General features: G+C 43.6%; 2 protein-coding genes and 1 long non-coding RNA gene across 4 annotated transcripts in view; 1 reads left to right on the forward strand and 2 right to left on the reverse strand.

The window, feature by feature from the left end:
- LOC308325437 (contactin-associated protein-like 4) overlaps positions 1–25,053 on the reverse strand; it is a gene marked incomplete at both ends in the record, with an annotated part of 161,283 nt that overhangs the window by 128,335 nt on the left and 7,895 nt on the right. The window lies entirely within an intron of this gene.
- On the forward strand, positions 3,629–12,425 carry LOC308325710 (uncharacterized protein). Of its 2 annotated transcripts, none has more exons than XM_080778354.1 (12): positions 3,629–4,163; positions 5,527–6,226; positions 6,372–6,823; positions 6,972–7,048; positions 7,564–7,741; positions 7,947–8,023; positions 8,119–8,163; positions 8,823–8,947; positions 9,307–10,505; positions 10,683–10,813; positions 10,935–11,136; positions 11,420–12,425. In XM_080778354.1, exons 1-7 carry the CDS (start codon positions 3,657–3,659, stop codon positions 8,150–8,152), a joined length of 2,025 nt encoding a protein of 674 aa, XP_080634480.1. In that variant the 5' UTR covers positions 3,629–3,656; the 3' UTR covers positions 8,153–8,163; positions 8,823–8,947; positions 9,307–10,505; positions 10,683–10,813; positions 10,935–11,136; positions 11,420–12,425. Both variants share the same exon structure in this region, with proteins under 2 accessions (XP_080634480.1, XP_080634481.1).
- LOC308325800 lies at positions 12,944–15,584 on the reverse strand. Its single transcript, XR_013965068.1, has 3 exons — positions 15,119–15,584; positions 14,749–14,828; positions 12,944–14,267 (listed from the first exon to the last, which is right to left on the reverse strand). It is a non-coding gene; the product is annotated as an uncharacterized lncRNA (long non-coding RNA).

The following is a 25,053-nucleotide window of genomic DNA, read 5'->3' on the forward strand; positions in this document are numbered from 1 at the left end:
ACAAAACTTTTTTTAAAAGAACAAATTGAAATGGGAAAGAAAAGAGAACCAAAGAAAAGAATCATAATAACTTACATAATATGAACTATATGTTAGACAGAATTAAGGATAGCACTGCATAATCTGATAGTGGTTGAAGCCAAAAAGGACAAAGCCCTGGATATACAAAGACTCTTTCTGAATGTCTCCTAGGTGTGGCGACAGAGAAGCTGTCTGCTGAACCTACACAAGTAGTCTTGCAAAAATAAATTATCCCACTCTTTTTTCTGTGAAGAGGCCTTCACTGCTACTAGTATCGATGATGACTTCTATAGAATTCTTTATATTCGTTATATGTATTTTGCGAACTGTTAATGAAGTATCAAATCAATTAAGCAATCAATTGAGCAATGATTAAGCAATCCATTACATCAACCAATCAATCAAAAGTCCCATCCAGATTCGACCATGAAATCAGGCCAGCTCAGAGACCTATATTAGGACTCCACCACAGTCTGTGTCTTGGATTCTGGACAGTGTTCTTTTTGGAAGAAGATTTAGATTTGGTTTAGTCATTATAGTCTTTAGAAGACAAAAAAACATATTTTGGCGGGCCTTGATGGTGTCGTAATGGCTGATTTTATGCATGCTGAATATAGACAATTTACCAGCTTAGATTTGAATGGGATTTGCCTGGATGTGACTGCAGTCTAAATGGAGCTTGCTAAGCTTGTAGATCGGTTATTTTCAGAGCGCAACCAAACATAAAATGACTTCAACTGGATCTCTCTCTCTCTCTCTCTCTTTTATCGTCCATAACAAGTAGCCATCATCAAGGACAAAACACCTGCTGAGCTCATCAGTACAGCATGTCAGCATGTCACCAATCAATAGTCTGAGTAAACGTGATAATGTCCCATTCAGTGCACTGACAGCATCCAAATGAGGGTGAGCATTTGAACATAGTGTGTGAGCCAACAGTGTGTGTGTGTGTGTGTGTGTGTGTGTGTGTGTGTCTGGATCAGACAGACCACACTAATGATGCCCTTCAGACACCTGGCTCTGTTTCACCTGAGAGAGCTCTACTGTACTTTACTGTACGGCCCTGACTCAGCTACATGAAGAAAGGAGTAGGATTATGCACACCCCCGCAGTTTTTAGCCACGGTGCTGGCTAAAATGATCAAATGAGGGGGAAAAGGCAGGGCTTAATTTCTCAAGACTTTCTCAAAAGGGCATTGTCGAGACTGGAGAACTTGAATAAGCCCTGCCGGGCGAATCGACGTTTGGTTAAAATAGAGAAAAGACGGGGACTCGGGGAGCAAAACTTATCGTGTGCGGACGTTGCCTTTTTTTCCCCCTGACTCAGCTAATAGTCGGTGGAGTTGGACCATCAACGTTAGCCTATATTATATAGGCTTAAAGCCGGTTGTGGGTTGTAAACTGTGGAAGAGATGGCACCACTTTAGAAGGCCCTTAGGACCTTATGGGACATATACCAACTTACCAAGCCTATATCTACCTGGCTGCTTAGTTTGAATTCAAATTAGTTACAAAGAGTTGGCAGCTTTACTGTTGCAACTTTTGCGAGGCAGTGCACACCTATTGAAGCGTTTCAATATTGTTCACAAAATGTTTTTGTGAAGCTCGTAGCTTGTAGATCTGCTATTTTTCAACGTATAACATAATTATGCTTAAAACACCAGATGGGGTTCCCGCCCAGAATGGGTTTAATTAAGCAACACTCAGGCACAAATTACAGGTCGTTCTCTTTAGCCAGTTCATCACAACACATTAAGGAGCTGCAGGCGATCACTGCGTAATGTTGAGGATTCAGTTAACACATTTAGTGCCGGAAGTGCTTCAAAATAGGAGCTCTGGGGTGCCAGAAGTTGTCTGATCGCTTTTACTCTGAAAGCCATGAACCGGAAACACTTTCCTAAAAAAGTTGACTTGACAAATTTACCTAAGGGTGCCAACACTATCTACGTGAAGTCAACAGAGCTCCAGTGTCTCTCCAGCTACAGCAGAACCTCAGCCTCATAGTGAAACACACCGTCAGGGAAGATGGCGGGAGGCTCCCTTTGATTGCATTCAGGAGCCAGACTTCCAGCGGAGCCGCGCGGCCTTGAACAGAGCAGAACACCGACTCCAAACAGGGTCATTGTTGGCACCACCGCCGTTGTCTGTCAGTTTTCCTCACTTAACCAATTTAGACCTGAGGACGATTCTACAAAATAATGTCTTCTAAATCTTTTTTGGAAAAACCCTATGTTTCTATATGTCAGTGGTTCTCAAACTAATTCAGGTCAACGAGCCCCAGAATTATATGTAATTGGCCCCCGGACCCCAATCTCAAAATATGTAGTTCCTGCAGCGACCTCCCAGAAGCAAAAGATTTGAGTTATAAACGTTCACTCTGAAAGAATATATATATAAAAATAGCAGATCTACAAGCTCGTATCGCGGCACTCGGTGCCGCGATACGAGCTTTGTAGATCTGCTATTTTTGGAATAGTTCAAGTATAACATAATGCTTTGAATTTAAAAGGCCAAAAGGGGTCCCCCGCCCAGAATGGCTTAACTATACTACCACGGCTAATAAATCCAGACTCACGACATGGCAGGTTCACCTCACAGTTTAAATGGCCTCTCGTAAAACAGACCCGCCGCTATGACGTAACCTTGACTCTATCTGTCTATCACATCCCATTCATGGCTTCCACTTCCACTACACGCGTTTCCCTAAGTGACACTGAAGAAGAAAAATGAGGGGGATTTTTTTTTCCTCGGCCGCGTTCCGCCTTTACCTCATATTCTCTCTCTCTCTCTGTCAGGTTGTAAAAGGAGCAACTTGGACACTCAGGCATGAAGGAAGCATGAGTTCAAGTCCGTTGCTCTCCCCTTGTCCTCCATATATGGGGGAGGGGGACTAGGTTGGTGGAGGGTGTGTAGAGCCCAGGATCACATTAGATGATTGACACAGGGGTGAAAAATGGGTTATAAAATCGTGGGATAAAAAAAAAAAAAAAAAAGGAAAAAATAAATAAATATATATATATATATATATATATATATATATATATATAATACTCTCTCTCTCTCTCTCTCTCTCTCTCTCTCTCTGACTGTGCCGCATATACGAAACAGCTAAACAGCGAAATAAGTAGGTACTGTAAATCCCTAAAAAATGGTTTGGTAGATTAATGTCCAATCTGCCTCTGAGGAGAGGAGAGGGGAGGCAGGGAGAGGAGAGGAGAGGAGAGGAGAGGAGAGGAGAGGAGAGGAGAGGAGAGGAGAGGAGGCATTTTAGTGCATCCCGAGGACTTAAATCTAATGCATTATTTGCATTACGCTGACGCGGCAATGCTGTAAGTCAACAAGTCTGTCAGCATGCACCACTAACCTAACCTGACGCTGCCAGATCCAAAAAGCTTGCTACACAAATTTGTTTCACAGCTTATTTGGATCTGGGATCGCGGAAGCAAATTCAATGACGGGGCTGTTCCTTTTTTTCAAGATACTTGGTAGATGATTGGATGTCTATCACCGTGTGGGCGTGCAAACACAACCAATCATATTGACGTGTCTACGTGACGTTTGTTTGGATGCGACATCAGGATGTTTACATGTAGTCCACTGCATTTCACAGAACAACTTGTTGCTAAAAAAGTTATCATGGATGTCGGAGATTTGTGTCGTTTTTGTAACGCCAATCTGCGCATAAAAGGTACTATTACGAATTCAAAGAATATATTTGTTAGTACTAAGCCTGTAAAAAGTGTTAACGAACGCCTGATAGCGTTAGGTTTAACACTGTTTAAAGACCCCGCCGTATCGTCTCGGATGTGTAAGCCATGTATTACATTGCTTCAAAGAATGGAAGTCGTTTATCCCATTTTCCGGCGCTGGCAAAAAGAGGACAAAGACAGAAGACCTGCAGAAACGGCTACCGCTACAGCAGAAACGGCTACAGCAGAACCACGGACGCCACCTGAGGAAACTGGACCGAGGACAGATAAACGTTACAGAGAGCCTACGCCTTCTAAAACACCACGGCGGATTAAAAAACCTCGCACTCCATCTCACACTTACACCCCTACATCGACTGATTCCCCAACAACCCCTTCTCGTAGGCTGTCTAAACCATCAACTGGGATGCCCGTACGGCGAAGCCTATTAGAGGTAAATTCATATTGTGAAACTATTTCTAATTGTGTCTAACCTAATGCTGCCAACTCGCGCTAATCCAGCTGCGCTGCTGCAATTGTATACATATGCTCATTCTATAGCAGTTCATTAAAAAAATATAACCATCTTAACATTAATGACTGAACATTGCTTTTCAGGCCGTGACCCCCCAAAATAATCATATTTGAACTAGGGACACCCTAGATAAATATTGTGAAAATAGCTGATCTACAAGCTCATAACGTGTGAGCTTGTAGTTTGGCTATTTTCAATGTTTTGCCTCTTTCTTATATCATTTGACAATTTGGCCAATGTTTGACCAGTTTGTATAGTATAGTTTGTTGAATACTTTTGATGCAGTAATGGTAAAACAAAAATAGATATTAAAAAGGTCTTGAAAGTTCTAAATTGTCACTTGCACTGTCGATTGAAAAAATCAGGTTGAGAACCACTGCTCATCTTTTGATCTGATAAGCACACTTGGCTCAGGGCATGAGCTTTGAAAGGGTCTCAAATAACAGCAGGCTGGGGGGGGGGGGGGGGGCTGTCCCCCCAATCCTGCCTGTTCTCACTTACTTCACGAATCTCTTCCAAGCAGGCCTGGTAACTCACAGCTTTTAAAATATACTACACTGGTTAATGACTTTTCAAAGGAAATGTGACTAGGCAGGCTGTCATTAGCTAATATTCCCTCTCCATGGACATAATATTTGGCTGATGCTACTATAATGTGACATATTTTATCTTGGTTATCTGGCAGGGTCTAATCTCCCTTTACATCTCACAGCCCATCCTCCCTCCAACTCTACCTACAGAGGGGGGAGGTGTGAAGACAGGCAGATGTTAAATGAGTCACATGGTGTCAGAAACAATACATAGATACATGATACAATACATGAAATAGACCTGTAACACCAAACAGGATTCTCCCTCCCTAACCAATCGACATTCTAATATACAGTGGGACTTACCACCTACCTCTTGTGTGTATAATTTAAACTAATTGCACACGAATAAATTGCATATTTATTCCAGCATCTTTGCATGCTGCAATATTGTCTTATTTGCACAGTTTATATACTGATACTGGATTTTTATATACTGTTACTGTACTGTATATCTATATCTGTGCATAGTAGCAAATATTTATGTTGGCCTCTGTTCAGCTTTGTTGTCATGGTTTGTATCAGTTTTCTGTCTCAGTGCATTGAGAGTAACAAAAATAATGATTATAATTCCTTTTAAGTGAGCACGTATTAGGCCAATAATCATAAATCAGATCATGATCCATTATCTTTAGAAATGCATAGTCACAGTTATGATTATTTAATAATAACCCCCTTTGTTTTTCTTTCAGGTTACTATCAGGGGTAGAACAACAGTGTGTGACAACTACACAGCAGGGATTGTCGAACACCTCACCTTGGAGAATTGGACAACAGCAGCCAATCTGATTGTCAGACACCAAGAACTGTTTGGAGAACTTAAGAACAATCTCCTACAATTGATAGAGGATGAGAGCAAAAAACTGTGTAGTCCCTCCCAGGGTTGTATGTTGTGGCGGTCATCGGCAGATGATTTGAAGGCATTTTCATTCGCCCAGTTGCTGTCAGATCTCCAGTCTACGTCACCTTTCATATTTTCTATATTTAATCAAATCACCAAACAGTCTCCCCATGTCACCTGTGCTGCTGCTGCAATAGCTCTGAGAGGCAGGGAACCACGCTTGTCAGCCTTTGCATATTATGTGGACAGTGTTCTACTGTATGGAGGGGCAAAGAAGGCAGTTTTTAAAAGGCTCAGCAAACTGGGTATAACCACAACGCACACCAACGCTGTGAAAAAGCTCACCGAATTGGCAAAGACCTGCGGCCAGGAATTTCACCTACTGAAAGTAGCAAGTGAAATCACTACCGACAGAGTGGAGCAAATCAGCTTCACAGACACTGCTGAAGGCGGAGGTGCTATGGCTGCTGAAACAAGCCCACTGAGTGACACAGCGAGTGCAAGGGACCTGGATGAAGCTATCCTCAGCTTTGATCTGTCTGTCTTCTCAGGTTAGAAGGGCTATTCTTTTTGTTGATCATTGTTTATTTTGTCGCTGCATAAGTGTTTATCCTTTAATGTTATGAGTCCATTTATGTGTTAACACATTTTTATTCTGTGTGTGTGTGTGTGTGTGTGTGTGTGTGTGTTATACAGATGAAACCACCCAAAGCACCATGGAGAACACCATCGCTGCGCAGGGAGGTGCTGTTCTGGCCGGCAGTGTCTTGCCGCTAGGACGATCACAACCAACACCACCACCCACATATTCCATCATATTTGACAATCTGGATTTCTTCATCCGCCCACACCACCAGTCTACCAGGCAAGCAAACAAATCCATCCACTGGGTTCACCACATGGCTGTAGAAGACAGAGTGCCCATAACCCATCTCAGCAGGGACAAGCCAACTCAGCCAATTATGGACTATGACATTGGGAACTCCCTTCCTGGTCCTGAGATCCAAGCCCATATGCGACGAGAGTTTGTTGTGCTAGGGAGCCGCATTCTGACCCAGTACCTGGATGCTTTCAAGCCATTATCTGCTGTAGTGGCTAGTCACATCCCTCACCAATATTCAGACACAATGTCAAAGGCCTCCACCCACGTAAGTATTAAATTACTTACACTACAACTGTCAGTTGTACCATTGAGTTAACTTTTCATTAAGTTGAACAAGTAACAACTAGTGTACTGGCATAGGATTTAAACTAAAAACTTTATGCTACTATAATCCATATATTCTTCCTTCATAGCATCCTCTTGGACTTCTGTTCAAAGATGAGAACCAAACTGGGGACTTGGTAGACGTTTTACAGCACATCCAGAATGAGTAAGTATGGCTTGTCTTGGAATTTATGAAACACAATGTTCGTATTCGTGCAGTTTGTCAATACCACGGCATGCAAAAAAAAAAGTCAGTGTTTGTGCATTTCAGCGGCCATTGCTTATCAAAAAGTGACACTTTAACTTGCCAAATTAGTGATTTTCTACCACTAGTCATCTCAATCACATCATGGCATTACCGGATTTACATCACTCATCGCACAATTGCCCAACTTTACATGTCATAGACATTGTAACATCATCATTGATGTCATTACTGACCATAGTCATCAAAGATCGCACAATGTGGGACATTGATATTTGATAATGATATATTGGAAAAAGCCTTTATGTATCTCTACCATTCCAATATCGTTGAGTGCAGGGGCTTGATTACATGCTGCAGGTGCCCCACAGGCCTTATTAAGTTTTGAAATAAGGAAAATATATAATTTACTTACATATGCATCTGAAGGGAAGGGTTTTGATAAATCTAGTAAGTCTACTTGATGTTTCATGTAGGTATGTGCCAAAGGCCCCACATGGACTGGAAAGTGTTTTTGTAGGTGGGGACAGACTGACAGAGGGGAACAGTCGGAACATCCAGTTGTCCTATGCCGAAGGAGAGAGCAGGGAAGACAGACTGGAAGGCCTTGTCTTCAAGTTTGAGGATTGGCATGCAATCCGGAACCTGTTTGAGGTGGGTGAACTCACTCAATGTTTGACCTCAAACAGTTTATTCACAACAGTATGGACTAGCAGCCAATTACTGTACCACTTCCCCTGAAAACAAAGTTTGGACTAACTTGACTTATCTATGCTATCATGCTAATTATCATGACAATAATATTTCCTCCTAAATGAAATTGTTTGCTTACTGTACTACAACATCATTTGGATTTTAGATCTATCATCTGGTCTTTTACAAGGAGGATTCAGCCAGAGATCATGGGACACTGTTTTCAAATATGAACAGGTTGAGGTAAAAAAGAAATGTTCAAAGTGTTCTGTTCTGTTTTTATATATACATATTCTGATTCTAAGAGCCTTGTTAACTATTTTCCAAATCTTTTGCAGAGATGTTCTTTGTGATGAACTCCAGCCACCATGAATTACGGCTTGGTACTTTATCATTACGACTTACTGTGCTCTTTAGCGCCTGGGGAAATCCAGTCCAGCCAGCATGAATTCAGGCTTGGTACTGCTGGGGGGAGGGGAGGGGGGGCTGACTACTAACGACTGACGACTGATGATTTCTGACTTCATGAGCGATGACCCGGTTTGTGTTTGTATTGTCTGTATATATTTATGTGTGTTTGTGTTCATGTGATTTCAACCTTTCAATCGACTATACAGCCCCATACCGACTTCACTGACAACCTTTAACCCATCTTACCCTCCCAGTCCCCCAGATCCACCTAAACTTGCCTTTTCTATACCCCCAAGTCTAACTCCTTTCCCATCCACTGCTGTCTGTCTGTCTCATGTTTTGTCAACTGTTTGTTTGACTAACATTGTCTCCTTATAGTGTACTTTGTAGCCGCTTTGAATTATTGAAAAGCGGTATACAAGTAATTAACTAATTGTTGTTAATTCTGTTAATATTGTCATTGTTTGTTATTATTATGTAATACTTTACTAATATATGTGGGTCCTGTAACTGTTAAGTAACTCCTGCCACCACGATTTTGTCTGGTGATCCCCTAAATGTCGTCATCATCCTCAGCAATTATTATTCTTTGCCTCCTTCCCCTTTTTTTACTTCTCATATTTTTTTGCAGTTGCAGCAATGCAAAAAAAGGTCCTCATGCTGCGTTCAACGCATATAAAGACATGGTGAAAAAGGACACTGCTGCTCTGTTCCTGGCTGCCACAATGGAGCACTTTGGACTGAACAATGTCACAGGTACACAATTGATTGTCACTGATTATGGTCACATAGTAGTTGTCGACATTATTATATATTATTTCAAAACATTTCAATTATGAATGTGAAAATGTTTGACAAGGATATCTATTCTTTTGTCAGACACATTTCAGATAAAACTCCTATTCGCCAGACACTCTGTAGTAGATTTTATAATTTTTGTGTTTGAAATCTATCGTCAACTTTCCCATTTCACCAGCACTTGGCTGATGCAAATTTCCTGGGCATCTCAATTTCTTTTTTGAATTGTAGTTTAAATGTCATGGCTCTTTTTACTTTTCTATTGCTTCCACAACTACGTTATAGTAATTCTTGTTCATTTAAATATGTCTCAACAGATGTGCCAGAGGACTTCATCCCCAAGGACATCAGGTCTGGCTCACCAGATGTGAAAAGGAGCTGGTTGCATAAAGCCGTGACCCAAATTGTGGACCGGTTTGTCATGTTTAATGACATCTCAGACACTGTGACCGGTATCCGACAATGTGCCAGTGATCGTCCTCTACTGGGGAAGGAGCTCCAATGCCGCATGCCAAGTTGTCCCAAAACCTACAAGTACAGCAAGGCCAGGGAGAACCACGAGCATAAAATTCACGGCTTAACTGTGCCTACAATGAGTGTGCCAGAGCCAGTCATGCCTAGTTCCGTGGACCACAAACGACAGCACACAGAAGCAAGACTCAGCTTTGGCTTCATGCTGTCCAACATGCAGGATGCAGTGAAGGAGGGAGATGGAGAGAGGTTACTGAGGATGTACTCTGTAGCATTGCTATTCTACAAGGCCTATGGTCATACCCAATACTCCTACAGTACACTCCTGCTGACCGTGCAGGTCAACGCCACTCTCTCCCCTCGCCTAGCACACAGTCTGACCTGGAACAGGTTCTGGAATGGGAGCGGAGGGAAGGGCAAGAATATTTCTCTTGATTTGCATCTGGAACACCTTAACAATTTCTTGAAATCGTTCCTTAAGCGCACAGGCCCAAACATGACTGAGAAAGCAGCAGACAGGATCAGCAAGTCCATTGGGGTTCTGAAGGACATGATGGACATCACAGACACTGAGCTGGACGTATCGAAGTCCAGCGGCATCCATCATGCCCGTGACCAGACTGACGACATTCTAGCACTTGTTGAGGTTCTCAGAGAGGCCGAGCTGTTCAAAAACCAACCAGGCAGACAGTTCACAGCCTTCCCCAAGTTCAACAGAAACCTGCTTGCAAAACTGAAGCACAGCGAGGTGTGCAGTTGGATGAGGTCAAAGCTGAAGGAGTGGAAGGGTGTCCCTATTTGAACAATGACAGCATAGACTCAGAGACTTACTTCCGACTACATAAGTGTGGGACACAGACAACACCGCGAACTGAGAATTATTTTTCTCTCCCTCCCGCTCCACCTTTTCAAAACCAACTTTATACCATGGACTGTGACATTGGGAACTCCCTTCCTGGTCCTGAGATCCAAGCCCATATCTGCTGTAGTGGCTAGTCACATCCCTCACCAATTTTCAGACACAATGTCAAAGGCCTCCACCCATGTAAGTATTAAATGACTTACACTACAACTGTCAGTTTTCCAACGTGAACAAGTTGTGGTAAAAAAATAAGAAAAGTGTTCTGTTTTATATATACTGTACATATTCTGAATCAAAGAGCCTTGTTAACTATTTTCCAAATGTTTTGCTCCACCTTTTCAAAACCCACACACTTCACAGGTCCGTCGCTGCACCTCGATGACGTCACCCCCTGGTCCAGAGAGCCTGCCCAAGAACACACAAGAGCCAACTCTCCAACATCCCGAAAACAACGTTTCCCCTCTTGCACGCATAGATAGAATAGAATACTGGTATAGTCCCCACTCCTTTTGGGGTCTTATTTTTGTCACATTATTATATATATGTATGTGTATATATATATATATATATGCACAAAGGTGAAATTCATCCTCTTCTTTTTACACATCCTAGAAGAGTCTTGCTCAAGGAAACGCACATCGACACATTGCCTGGCCTGGAATCCTACGCAGTAGCGACGTCCATCATGGTTCCCCCAAGAATATCTGCTCCAATCCAGCACAACTCTGCATATTCACAGCAGTAACGGCTCTACAGCTGGGTCAACCAAGGGCTCTGGCTTCCCAGGCGGGCTCAGTAACCACTCAGCTATGGGGTATGCAATTCATATTTCAACACTATTCATACTGCCCCGTGTGTTGCCTTGTTTTCACTATGCCGTCTGAACAATATTTTCATCAAAGGTTCAGTTTTAATGTCACCATCCATGTAATCATAACAGTAAAACATGTTTACACTTTATTCACTAATCCCGTATCAACCTCAGTGGATACACATACCCTCAGCTAATAACAGCTTCAGCTTGAATGAAGCCTTTGTCTTCCATTGACAAACATGACCATTTTTTTATGACCCCCCCCATTTCTCTCCCTCTGCAGCCGCAGTAGATGCCACAGCCAGTCATCATTACATGGCTTCCACCCCTACCCAGCAACGACAGGGCCTTCCACAGCAACAACAAGTCTGCACTGTCGCAACGCATTTTTAAGTATGCAAAAACGGCAAAAATAATCTCAGCGTTTTTTGTGTTAAATCCAGTAATGTTATTGAGAAAAATGTTGCTTTTTAAAAGCCATGCAACCCATTTAGACCGGGAAATAATCTGTAATTTTTAGATTTATTTGGCTATTCAAAAATAGCAGATCTACAAGCTCATAGCACGGCAGCGAGTGCCACGCTATAAACTTGTATATCTGCTATTTTTGAATAGCCAAAGTATAAAATATCGATTATAAAGTGGTTACACGGTTCCCGGTTTGAATGGGTTAAGCTATAGCTATGGTGAGTTTGAACTTAGTGAGACTGCAACTGGCTCCTAGCACCACAGGAAGTCATTCCTGCCTGTGTTCACCAAACTCTCCTTTCAGCGTTAAAGCGTTTTACTGAGTCTGAGTCAGTCAATAATATAGCCTTGTAGTCTTTAAACATGCCCACGATACACTTTAGATAACGTATATCTGATTGTGCTATAAAAGTCTGCAATAACTGCTGCCAAGTAGCCAAAAATTGTGCAATAATTCACTGTTTATATTCATCAATGACTGCCGAGTGTGACCGTGGATCAGGCCTCTTCATGGAGCCCACCAGAAGTGTGACCTGGACCCGATGTGGACCAGACCACTCCACGGATCCCACCTGCCTATTTCTCTGTCTTTTTTTCTCTCTGTCTATCTCTCTCTCTCTCTACCCCCCCCCCCCCTCCGACACGGTCGAGGCAGATGGCCGCCCACCCTAGAGTCGGGTTCTGCCTGACGTTTCTTCCTAAAGTGGAGTTTTTCGTTACCATTGTCGCAATATTGCTTGCTCTGGGTGGATCTTTGTTGGTTGTAAAGTGTCTTGAGACAACTTGTGATTTGACACTATAATAAAATTGAATTGAATTGACCAAGGGCATCTTATTTTTCTCATTTGTCACCACACATTGCAGGATGTAAGAAAATATGTATCTCGAATAGGAACTTAACAAAGGGTACTTGAAAAGGATATGAGAATGCATAGTTGGGACCTTATTGAATATAGGCTACGCACGTATTGTTTTTATGATCCTGTTATATATATTGTTGTGATTTTCCCCTACCTAAGTATGCTCAACTATAGCATTTACTGTTTTTATAAATACATTTTTCATTTGCCTCACTTGTTCATGTTTACTTTGTAAAACTACATAACATGTTTCTAAAGTATCAAAGCTGGATCCCATGTGTTAAATTGCAAATTGATCAATGCCTCTAGCCGAATGATTTGAAACAATCAATTTGAGAGTCATCATGCATAGTGAAAAGGGTGACATACAGTACCAGGACAGATGTACATTTTTACTTATTTTGTGATAAACGGTTCTTAATCAAAGTGAAATTTGCATACCTGGAAAATAAACACCAGATTTTTTGAAGTGACAAACTTTTAATAACTTTTATGTTCAAATTACATACAAAACCATTTTAATCATGAGCATTCAGTCAACTGAATATTCCACAGCTCGAGTTGACAACCAATCTGAATCTTATAATAGCCTTTAATGGCCAACTGCTTATTCGTCAGACGATTCTGAGCTGCTGTGCTGTGTTCCCATCTCAAAGTCGTCCTCATCTTCATCAAAATAGCCTGTATAATTGATGTCTGGCTCAGTGAAGCTATCCTCTTGATAAGGCTCTACATCGTCAATATCACCAAAGACTTCATTGATGATTAGCAGAATTTCTCTTGCATGTTTTTTTCTGAATACAGGAAGGTTTCTAAGAATGTAGGACAAGTCAAATATGTGTGTGCCGTGTTCTACTACTGCATCTATGAGCTCAGCACTGAAACCAGTACATGCTGACTTGCTAGTGTAGACATGTGCTGTGTCTTTTTCTAAACAAACCATATACTCCTCTAACATTTCCCGGATAAGAGATTTGTCCTCTTGTGTTACCACTCGACATTTCCCTTGCATGGCAACATCTTGTTCTATTACCTCATGTTTGGGGATAGGCTCGTAACACTCTTCACCTGCACATGAACATACAGAGTGGCAATAGCTGCAGCAGACATGCCCTGGCTCTACACTTGTTGGCTGGTTTTCAAAATGACTGTACAGTGCTTTTCTAAAGCAGCTCTTAGTGCCAGTGTGTATCAGTTCTTTCACTTCTGGACCAGCCCTTTCAGGTTTTTTGATAGCATACAAAATTGCATGTGACTGCAACCCATTTCTGCCAGCCCTTCCAACTTTTTGAACAATGTCTTCAACATCCTCTGGCAAACCATACATTAGAACATGAGAAACATTAGGGAAATTCAAGCCCATCCCAAGAGCTGTTGTTGCAACAACCACTCTGCAGCTCCCCTCTCCACTAAAGGAGGCCAAAACTCTGTCTTTGTACTTTGACAGTGTATTGCTGTGGAAGATTCCTATAAGGTGGTTCTCAGCCTTCTGATCCTGGTCTTTGTTAACCCAAGCATCTTCTCCCAATTCTGCTTTAAGATAGGTGAACACTCTCCCAAGTGACTTCAGTGCTCTGCAATAGATTATAATGGGAGACATTGATAGACCCTTATCTTTGACCTCCTTTACCACCCAGTCCATACAGTTCAAGTTATCGGCAGGAACCCGAATCAGTCCCAGTCTGATGTTTCTCCTGTTTGGGCTAACAGTCACGAGAGTTGCCTCCTCCATATCCAGCATCCTGGTCACACGGCCTCTGTTCTTGTTATCAGCCGATGCTGTCAACGCTAACACAGGTAAACCTGAAAGACAAGTGCACATGTATCAGCAAACAAGCATTAATGAAGAACTGTATGCTACACTTTCTATAGCGTTGTAAAGGGGAAATAATTAGGTTATTTATGTTATCGGTAGCTTCAGCTAAAGACTGACGTTTCCATATATCATAATGTATTTTCTTTAAATGACAAATAACTATACTTGGACAGCACCAACTTCTATGATCTGCTCCTGTAGTGTATACACCCCTCCCCCTAATCAGGCTATAGAGGGGGTTTATCCTCCCCAAGTTGCCAGCACAACACAGCCCTCCCCCTAACCTTAAAAAAAGGGGGATTAACCTAACCAGGTTGCCAGCCCAATGCACACACAAAAGAAACAGCCCCCCCAACATTCCCCCCTCAGTTAGCAGCACAATGCAGCCCCCCTTCCAAACACAATCAATGCCCCTTTTCTGGATTGATATTAATTAATCATGTAGCATTACTGTGTTTCAAAACTCACCTTCTTTGACTAGGGATCTTAGTTCATTCAGCCTGGAAAAGGCTTCTCTGAAGGCTGGCTTCCCGTTTGCTCCCAGCCCCCTGGTTGAAAGAAAAAGACATCCTAAATTGAGTCTAGGTAGCAGCAATAGTAACGTGCATAGTTGCATTACAGCAATACAGTAACAGTAAGATCTGTTTAACATTTGGTCTGTTTGTGTGTGTTAGCTTATTGTTTACAATATAATATTTGACATAAATGTTACAACACTTCGTCTTGGAACTACTGTAGCCGTATTTAGAAACACGCTGCTCTGTTACTGTTTTGTTTTACAGTTTAATGTGTAGTGTAACAATTACACTATACAGCCATTTAACGGTGTTTAGCTTACCATTTGTATGCGACGTGAACTTCATCGACGACAATGCCAAGTAGGTTTTCACGATACACTTGTGATGAAAGCATATCACGCCATTTATCGCTAAGTAACCAAGATTCCGGGCTGCCAAAGACCAGCTGACATCGGCCGTCGAGGATGTCGGCGTGTGCTGCATTATCTACGAGTTGCGCAGCATAGAGTCCAAGATTCGTAGCCTCTTTGATTTGATCTGCTACGAGGGCAGTCAAAGGAGAAACGACGATCAATATAGGCTTCGGCGTCCCCAGTTCTTTCACTACCAGTGGAGCTAGTTGGTAAATTAAACTCTTGCCGAAGCCAGTCGGGAGGAGCGCAAAAACATCTTTTCCACGCAAAAAAGCCTTCAGTGCCATACTTTGCTCTTCTTTCAACGAAGAAATATTGTCCAGTTGAGAAATAACTGATGTTATTGCAGCTTCTATCGTCATATCGCTCATGGTAGCGGCCATGTTGACTAGTGAATAAGTGAAACAACTACACAACACAGCAGCTTCTATATACCGTCACATCCGCTTTTGCACATATCCCGCCTTTAGCTCACGCTGATTGGTTCGGTACGAAGCTGATCTGTCTCAGGCTCAACTCTGTCGGAAGTCCCAGATGAGTGTTGTGTTGGGGAATATGTTTCCTCAATACCGCCCTCAGCTGGCAGCGTCAGGTTACCACTAACCTGGAATGGAAAGCAACGCTTTAAAAAGTCTCTAAATGCTCTGAATGCTTCTGGCCAATTTTGACCATTTTGAGACTTCTACTTGTAACGGAGTACATTTGATTTTTCCACTGGGGTCCTCTCACACTGAACAATACTTTAAAATACATCACAAATACATTAACAGTACATATACATTACATACACAACACAGCAAGTACATCCCTATCCATCCCTCTAAGTCGATGTCCCTTTATATAGGGGAACCTTTTCCAGTAGCCATTTTTTTAGTCTTCTGTTTAAATGTCCTCAAATTGGAGGTCAGTTTAACACTGGATTCCAGGCTTATAACATCTTCTTTGTAGTATTGGTACTTTTTTTACGCGAGTAAAACACGTGTGTATATATACTTCTTCCATCACAAGCCATGAAGTACGGAGCGGTACCACACGCTGTCTCCCTTCTCTCATTAAGTCCCCTGACTCCTGCACACAGTGTCCTGGAACACAGGGAGACAGAAAAGACCTTCCCTCCATGTCTCGCCTGCCTCTCACCCCGTAAACACTGGGATGACCTCATCAAACATCAACTCAAGGACGTCTCCAAACTCTGTCCCCTCTCTCTCTCTCACTCTCTCTGACTCTGGGCAAAAATAGAGCCCCTTGTCTCTTCAACAAAGAAATAGCAATCTACAATAAGCTCACGACACGTCGGTCAGTCACAATGTGACGTGGTGTGTGAGCTTGTGGATCAGCTGTTTTTTGGTGAATGACAAAAGAGAAATAGTGGCAACTATCCATAATTCATTCCATAATTCATTCTGTCAGCACCACTAGCCTATAGCATACAGTCCCCACATATCGACATGCCAAGGCCACTGATCGCCACCTGCCACACTTTCCCTCAATCGGAATACAAAGAGCATGCACGTGCACACGCACACGCACACACACACACACACACACACACACACACACACACACACACACACACACACACACACACACACACACACACACACACACACACACACACACACACACACACACACACACACACACACACACACACACACACACACACACACACACACACACACACACACACACATTGAGCTGGAGGTTGCCTGGCTGCAATAATGAAAATAGTCACTTCTTCAACCCCTGAACCATGAGCTCTCAGCTCTCACTGGGTTAGATTTGGCAACGACAGACAGACAGACAGACAGACAGACAGACAGCCAGACAGACAGACAGCCAGCCAGCCAGCCAGACAGACACAGACAGACACAGACAGACAGTGGACGCCTGCCTGCATGCACAGTGTTCTCCAACCACGCAGTGGGAGCATATATGGATAAATGTGTGCTCCAATAATACACCAGTGAATGTGAAGAGCAATCTAATCTATGGACTGTGAAACATTCGCAGTGAGCATGGTCTCTCGTTACGAGAGTGATGAGCGACCAGCTGTCATTAGGACAGAACCAAACACATGAGGGGCGTGGTTGGTCCCCGTAGCACCTGACTGATAACAGTATACTTGGTTGGTCCCCGTAGCACCTGACTGATAACAGTATACGTGGTTGGTCCCCGTAGCACCTGACTGATAACAGTATACTTGGTTGGTCCCCGTAGCACCTGACTGATAACAGTATACTTGGTTGGTCCCCGTAGCACCTGACTGATAACAGTATACGTGGTTGGTCCCCGTAGCACCTGACTGATAACAGTATACTTGGTTGGTACCCGTAGCACCTGACTGATAACAGTATACTTGGTTGGTCCCCGTAGCACCTGACTGATAACAGTATACTTGGTTGGTCCCCGTAGCACCTGACTGATAACAGTATACTTGGTTGGTCCCCGTAGTACCTGACTGATAACAGTATACTCGGTTGGTCCCCGTATAGCACCTGACTGATAACAGTATACTTGCACACGCTCTGCTTGCGCAAGTAATACGGGTCTGCGGCCAAATACAGATAATTCTGGGGGTCCTTGACATGAAAAAGGTTGAGTCTGGCTACTGGCTTTTGAAATGGCAGCCAAGTCTATGGACTTTTAATGTTCGTTTACAGCAGTACATTTTTTCATGCCGTTCTTCATGCCACAGTATAGTTTGACAGGAAAGGGGAAGAGAGATGGGGGGGGGGGGGGGGGGGGAGAGAGAGAGACGCAGCAAAGGTCGTCGGGGCTCGGGACTCGAACCCGCGACACGCTGTCAGGCTGGATTACCAGCCTATAGGTGCCTGGACCGCTCAGCCGGCCCAGGCCTTTCATGCCGTTTTTATGCTGTTTTTAGTTTAAACCGGCCCCAATTTAAACCGCATGATGTTACATGAGGATAGGTTGAAAAGTGGTGAAGACCTCCTTTAATACGAGAGACCGCATCGTCTGGGGCTCCACGGAGCGATTCCTTCAGTTCAATCGCGTGTGTTTTTCTCCTTTCGTTGGAAAGAGCAGAATTAACCTTAAAATTGACCCAACGGCTGTTGTCCGCTAAAATTGAATCCTAAAAGATCGATATAGCAGTGACATATGAAGGTGGCACAATCTGTCCATTTTTCTCCCCCCCCCCCCCCACACTGGCTCCAGATTGAAAATAGACATCTTTTTATGACAAGAATGGAATGTCCACTTCAGAAAATAAGATCCCCCACATGGCAGATTTTACAGCTCAAGGATAGCAGAATGTTTCAGTCTGGTAACGTGTTCCAATCATTCCATCTATCACCCTCACATGGACGAGGAGATAGAGGCCCCTATGTATACATGTATGTAATCTGACACCACTATGTATACATGTATGTAATCTGACACCACTATGTATACATGTATGTAATCTGACACCACTGCCATAACTAAGGCATAAGTAATCATTATCATACTTCAAAAATACTACTTTCTCTCCTCCAAAAGCAAGGTACGTAGCAAATAGCCCAACCTAATAATTCAATATTGCAAACGTTCCTTCACAGAGAGGCTGAGATTTTAAAGTTTGTAGCGGTCTACAGTACTTGCACGCTCTGCTTGCGCACTAGTAGGCCATTTATGGCCTACTAGTGCGCAACAAGCAAGTATAGGCACTCGACAGAGTGCAGTTCTAGTCTGAAAATAGGTTGTTCCAGGGACCCCACCCAGAAGCAAATATTTGAGTTAAAAACGTTCGCTGGCTGTGAAAGACTATATATATTCAAAGATTTGCGCCACATATTCATGATTAAAAATAAATAAATAGCCGATCTACGAGCTTGTAGATCGTATAATAACACAATGCTTAAAGCACCAAAAGGGGTTCCCCTTCCTAAATGGGTTAATATTTATAATCTCACATGGCCCGCCAGCCCGCCACACACCTCCACATCTCTCACGTTGTGTTGGTATACTTGGTACTACTGTACCAGTACTGTACTGTACTGTACTGTACTGTACTGTACTGTGCCAGTACTGTACTGTACTGCCAGGGGCAAGGTCTCGCCCGCATGCCATCTATCAAAATTAACTAAAAGAATAATAATAGGAATGCCCAGAGACTTTAGATGCTGTTCCTTAACCCATTCTGACCTGAGATCAGATTCTATAAAAGTGTCTTAGATTTTTCAAAAATAGCAGACCTACAAGCTCGTAGCGCGCCACTCGGTGGCACGCTATGAGCTTGTAGGTTTGCTATTTTTCAATAGCTAAAGCATGACATGATGCTAACACCAAAAGGGGTTCCCGCCCAAAATGGGTTAACCCAATGAGACCGGGAAAGCTGCTGTGTCCTTTTTTTGATTCGAGCTGAAAATAAATTTGTTTAGATATAGAAGGGGCTTGTAGATCTGCTATTTGTTGAGAAATTGTGAAGATTTGTACAAATCTTTGAATATATATGTAGGTATCGTCTTCTAAAACATTGCTTCTGGGGGTACCTGTGACAAGACACTTGCAATTGTGGGGGTCCTATAGACATGAAAAAAGTCTGATATACATACAGTAGCAACATACGTTTTATTTTCAGACATTTGTAGAATCGTCCTCAAGTCTTACTGGGTTAAGTCCCTGTTGTTGTGCTCAGCAGTCAGTGTGTGGCACCGTGGTTTAACCTAACATAATAACAAACAGCAAGCAGAGCACTTTGCTGAATGTGACAAAAGGCTACACTGGTAATCATTCTTCACATAATTACACTACAGTAACTGTAGCGTTTACAGTCAGTCAGCAGCGATTCAAGCGAAAAGGGAACGGCAGAAATAGCAAGCTAAGCGAATTTGTTGAATGTATATACGTGACTCAAAACAACCCCAGAGGGGTTTATAGTCTGTTGTATTGTGTCTCATCAAATTGCAATTATATTAACGTCGTGTCAAATCATGTGCTTCAGTAGCCTATTTAATGCGAGTGTCGGATCACATATTTGACATTTACAAACAAATAGAGCGAAAATATTTAGACCTGATGTTGTGATTTGCTATTTCACACATCATAGGCTCATTTGCACATAATATTATCTGGTCTGCATCTCTGTTATGAAAAGACCTGCCCCTGCCTGCCTCTGATTGGCCAGAGCTTGTTGCCTTGTCAACAACTTGACGAAAGCGCCCCTCACTTCTGTGACGCAGAACTGCCCAAAGCCCTGCTATAGTCCAGACTTTTTTTTTTCTACTGCTAGTCAGACCAGATATCTCTGTGGCGTGCACCACTAAAACATCAGACAGCCAATCCTAGCGCCTCAGGATTCTCTATGCTGACTTACTGACGCTGCTTATTCATCTCATCAGAATCAGAATATTATTTAGCGAGCAAACTTCGTTCCTATACTCTCACCTATATATGGTCATGAAGTGTTCCTACTCTCACCTATATATGGTCATGAAGTGTGGGTCATGACCGAAAGAATAAGCGGCCGAAATGAGTTTTCTCAGACAGGTGGCGCTGACATCTATCTCCATTAGTGATAGGATGAGAAGTTCAGTCACACGAGAGACACTTTTTACCCACTGCTTCTACCAGCTCAGTGGCCTTGTGGTTAGAGTGTCCGCCCTGAGACTGGGAGGTCGGGGTTCAATCCCCGGCCGGGTCATCATACCAAAGACTGTAAAAATGGGACCCAATGCCTCCCTGCTTGACACTCAGCATCAAGGGTTGGATTGGGGCCGGGGTCAGTCCCTGCGACATACTAGCATCATGTCCAGGGGGTGTACTTGTACATCAAGCTGCCTCACGCTACAGAAACAGGAGATAGGCTCCTGCCCCTATGGGCCTCAGGGCTACAGAAACAGGAGATAGGCTCCTGTCCTATGGGCTTCATGCATGGCTACAGAAACAGGAGATAGGCTCCTGTCCTATGGGCTTCATGCATGGCTACAGAAACAGGAGATAGGCTCCTGTCCTATGGGCTTCATGCATGGCTACAGAAACAGGAGATAGGCTCCTGTCCTATGGGCTTCATGCATGGCTACAGAAACAGGAGATAGGCTCCTGTCCTATGGGCTTCATGCATGGCTACAGAAACAGGAGATAGGCTCCTGTCCTATGGGCTTCATGCATGGCTACAGAAACAGGAGATAGGCTCCTGTCCTATGGGCTTCATGCATGGCTACAGAAACAGGAGATAGGCTCCTGCCCCTATGGGCCTCTTGGCTACAGAAACAGGAGATAGGCTCCTGCCCCTATGGGCTTCATGCATGGCTACAGAAACAGGAGATAGGCTCCTGCCCCTATGGGCCTCATGGCTACAGAAACAGGAGATAGGCTCCTGCCCCTATGGGCCTCATGGCTACAGAAACAGGAGATAGGCTCCTGTCCCTATGGGCCTCATGGCTACAGAAACAGGAGATAGGCTCCTGTCCCTATGGGCCTCATGGCTACAGAAACAGGAGATAGGCTCCTGCCCCTATGGGCCTCATGGCTACAGAAACAGGAGATAGGCTCCTGCCCCTATGGGCCTCATGGCTACAGAAACAGGAGATAGGCTCCTGCCCCTATGGGCCTCATGGCTACAGAAACAGGAGATAGGCTCCTGCCCCTATGGGCCTCATGGCTCGGCAAGGCTACTTACTTCTTTGCAGTGTGTAAAAAATCACACCTGTGTGAACTGAGTGGTGCAACTCCCCCCTCCTCCTCTCTCTCATTAGCAGGCAACAGTACAGCACTATCTCTCTCTCTGGCACAACAGCGCCCCTACTGGTACTAATAGTCATACTCATGCTCATTAACACATACATAGGCGGGGACACGGACATTGCAGTTCCTTGGAGTGGCTGCACCACTCAAAAATACAGTTACGACAAAAGATATACAGTATACACAGCTGATTTTGCAGTTTGTTTTCCAGTTCAAGTGAAAAAAGGTTGTGTCACTGTGTGTGTGTGTGTGTGTGTGTGTGTGTGTGTGTGTGTGTGTTCTTGCTGTATCATTCATGATTCCAATCCAAACATGTGTCATAGGCTTGTGATTGTAACATAACTGTACCCATAATGTTTGTGTCCTTGTGCATTTTCCTTTGTGTGGACATAAATACATTCTTAAATTGTGTGTGTGTGTGTGTGTGTGTGTGTGTGTGTGTGTGTGTGTGTGTGTGTGTGTGTGTGTGTGTGTGTGTGTTAAAAGTAAAACAATCTACTACTTACTACTGAAGAGAGGAGAATGGTAAACCAGCATGGTGACTGCTAAGCTAACCAAACAAACAGCTCCACTCCACGTTGCCAGATGCGTGAGAGAGAAACAAGCAACCAGGTCTATGAAAGTAAGTCGAGAACAAAACAGACTCTCTCCCCATGCCTTCAGCCTGGTGGAGACAATAAAACATACTCTCCCCATGCCTTCAGCCTGGTGGAGACAATAAAACATACTCTCTCCCCATGCCTTCAGCCAGGTTGGAGACAATAAAACATACTCTCTCCCCATGCCTTCAGCCAGGTTGGAGACAATAAAACATACTCTCTCCCCATGCCTTCAGCCAGGTTGGAGACAATAAAACATACTCTCTCCCCATGCCTTCGGCCTGGTGGAGACAATAAAACATACTCTCTCCCCATGCCTTCAGCCAGGTTGGAGACAATAAAACATACTCTCTCCCCATGCCTTCAGCCAGGTTGGAGACAATAAAACATACTCTCTCCCCATGCCTTCAGCCAGGTTGGAGACAATAAAACATACTCTCTCCCCATGCCTTCGGCCAGGTTGGAGACAATAAAACATACTCTCCCCCCATGCCTTCAGCCAGGTTGGAGACAATAAAACATACTCTCTCCCCATGCCTTCAGCCTGGTGGAGACAATAAAACATACTCTCTCCCCATGCCTTCAGCCAGGTTGGAGACAATAAAACATACTCTCTCCCCATGCCTTCGGCCAGGTTGGAGACAATAAAACATACTCTCCCCCCATGCCTTCAGCCAGGTTGGAGACAATAAAACATACTCTCTCCCCATGCCTTCAGCCTGGTGGAGACAATAAAACATACTCTCTCCCCATGCCTTCGGCCAGGTTGGAGACAATAAGCAACTAGGGCTGACTGTCAATGTTGTTTGACAGCAGCAGTGATCCTCAAACATTTTCATGTCAAGGACCCCCAATATGTTAAACTTAAGCAACTTTTACAGATAAGCAAGCCCAAAGTAGCTTATACTGAGCATACTTGGCAACACTTGAACAGCTTCAACAGATCTACAAGCTATATAATATTAAAAATGAGGTAGCACATACCCAGTTACATGTATTTTTCTGAATGTAAACAAATATTATAAATTATAAATACAGGTTTAATGTTTGCTTTTCCTTAGGACAAACATTAAAAACGCCAGATTGACAATGAACAGAGTTTAATGTTTGTCTTGTCTGTGTTTGTTTTGTCCTCCAAGAGCGCCCCTCACTTCACCCGGGTGTGATTTTTTCCCCCACAGAAGATCTACAGTACAAGCTTGCATTTATATCTGCTGTTTTAGATTTTAGCATAAAAGTATAACATAAAGCTTTTCAGATGCTGGCGCGGTTTTAATGAATTAAAGGAAGGTCATACAACTGAACCGTTCGACTCCAGTAGCGTCTAATTAACCCCCTCCCCACACACACACACACACACACACACACACACACACACACACACACACACACACACACCCACACACAACTACTGAATACATGAAGGACGTGCACACAGAAAGCATGAAGAGGCTCCAGTGCATGTGTGTGCGTGAGTGTGTGAGTTGTTGTAAAGCTCAAACGACACCAATGGGTCGAGACGCAACAGAACGGTTTTAGCGTTCCTCCCAGCGGTGTGATACTGTATGTGTCCTGTTGCGAGTCGACCTGCATGTACTGTAGACGCAGGTCGACCCTAGTGATTCAATTCCTTCAATTCATTCAATGGCTGCTTGGCTGCAAGCTGGTGTTGACCCATTCTGCTGTTTTCAGCATTGTGTTATACTTTAGCTGTTGAAAAATATGTATATGGCACTTCTATATGGCACTTCTACTGTATATGGCACTTCTATATGGCACTTCTACTGTATATGGATGGCACTTCTATAGGAACATTGAGCGCTCGGTTGTACATCCACATCAGGTGGTCAAATGCTGAAGTAGTTGTTCCTCTCTCTCAAACTTCAAAACGCCACTGAGCAACTTCCACTGGGGGCAGGGACAAATTAGCCATTGGGCCAGTGGGGCCGTGGCCCAGGGGCCCTTGGCTCTCAGGGGCCCTTTGGGGAAATTGGATCATCAGGTACTGCATTTGACACCCTGAAAAGGGGCCCTTCATTAGCTGTTGATTTTATTAAAGTTAGGTTAAAAATATGATAAAAACACGGAGAAACACGAAAATGTCGCGCGCACGTGCCCTATGGGGGCCCTGCAAATATTACCGGCCCAGGGGCCCTCGTGGGGGTTAATCCGTCCCTGACTGGGGGGGGGGGGGGTTCAGTCTCTATCCTTTTATTAGGTTAAAACACACTGTCAGAGTTTCTCCAAGCATCACAGTGAGGTACTGCTCTGACCAGTCCTTCTCTCCGCCTGACTTCTTCTCTCCCATCTAACCTTATGTCTCTCTCTCTCTCTCTCTCTCCCTCTCCCTCTCTCTCTCCCTCTCTCTAGAAGCAATCTCCTCTCTCTTCTCGTCGTGTCTCTCTCGCACTCTCCCTATATTTCCTTCGTTAGATTATTTTTCCACTCCTCCTCTCCTCTTTCTCCGCGCTCCGTCAGTCCACAATAAAAACCCTGGAATGGATCCTTTACGCTGGAATGGATCCTTTACGCTGGAATGGATCCTTTACGGGG

This window comes from Protomyctophum bolini (genome assembly GCF_963924005.1).
Source record: "Protomyctophum bolini genome assembly, chromosome: 12".
NCBI lineage: Eukaryota > Metazoa > Chordata > Actinopteri > Myctophiformes > Myctophidae > Protomyctophum > Protomyctophum bolini.

What these genes read in the sequence shown, in the direction of transcription:
- LOC308325710 (XM_080778354.1), top strand. Translation starts at nt 3,657, where the DNA reads ATGGATGTCGGAGATTTGTGTCGTTTTTGTAACGCCAATCTGCGCATA. An exon ending in TTACAGCACATCCAGAATGA is followed by an intron (nt 7,049 to 7,563) that starts GTAAGTATGGCT and finishes TGTTTCATGTAG; the next exon opens with GTATGTGCCAAAGGCCCCAC. An exon ending in CAATCCGGAACCTGTTTGAG is followed by an intron (nt 7,742 to 7,946) that starts GTGGGTGAACTC and finishes TTTGGATTTTAG; the next exon opens with ATCTATCATCTGGTCTTTTA.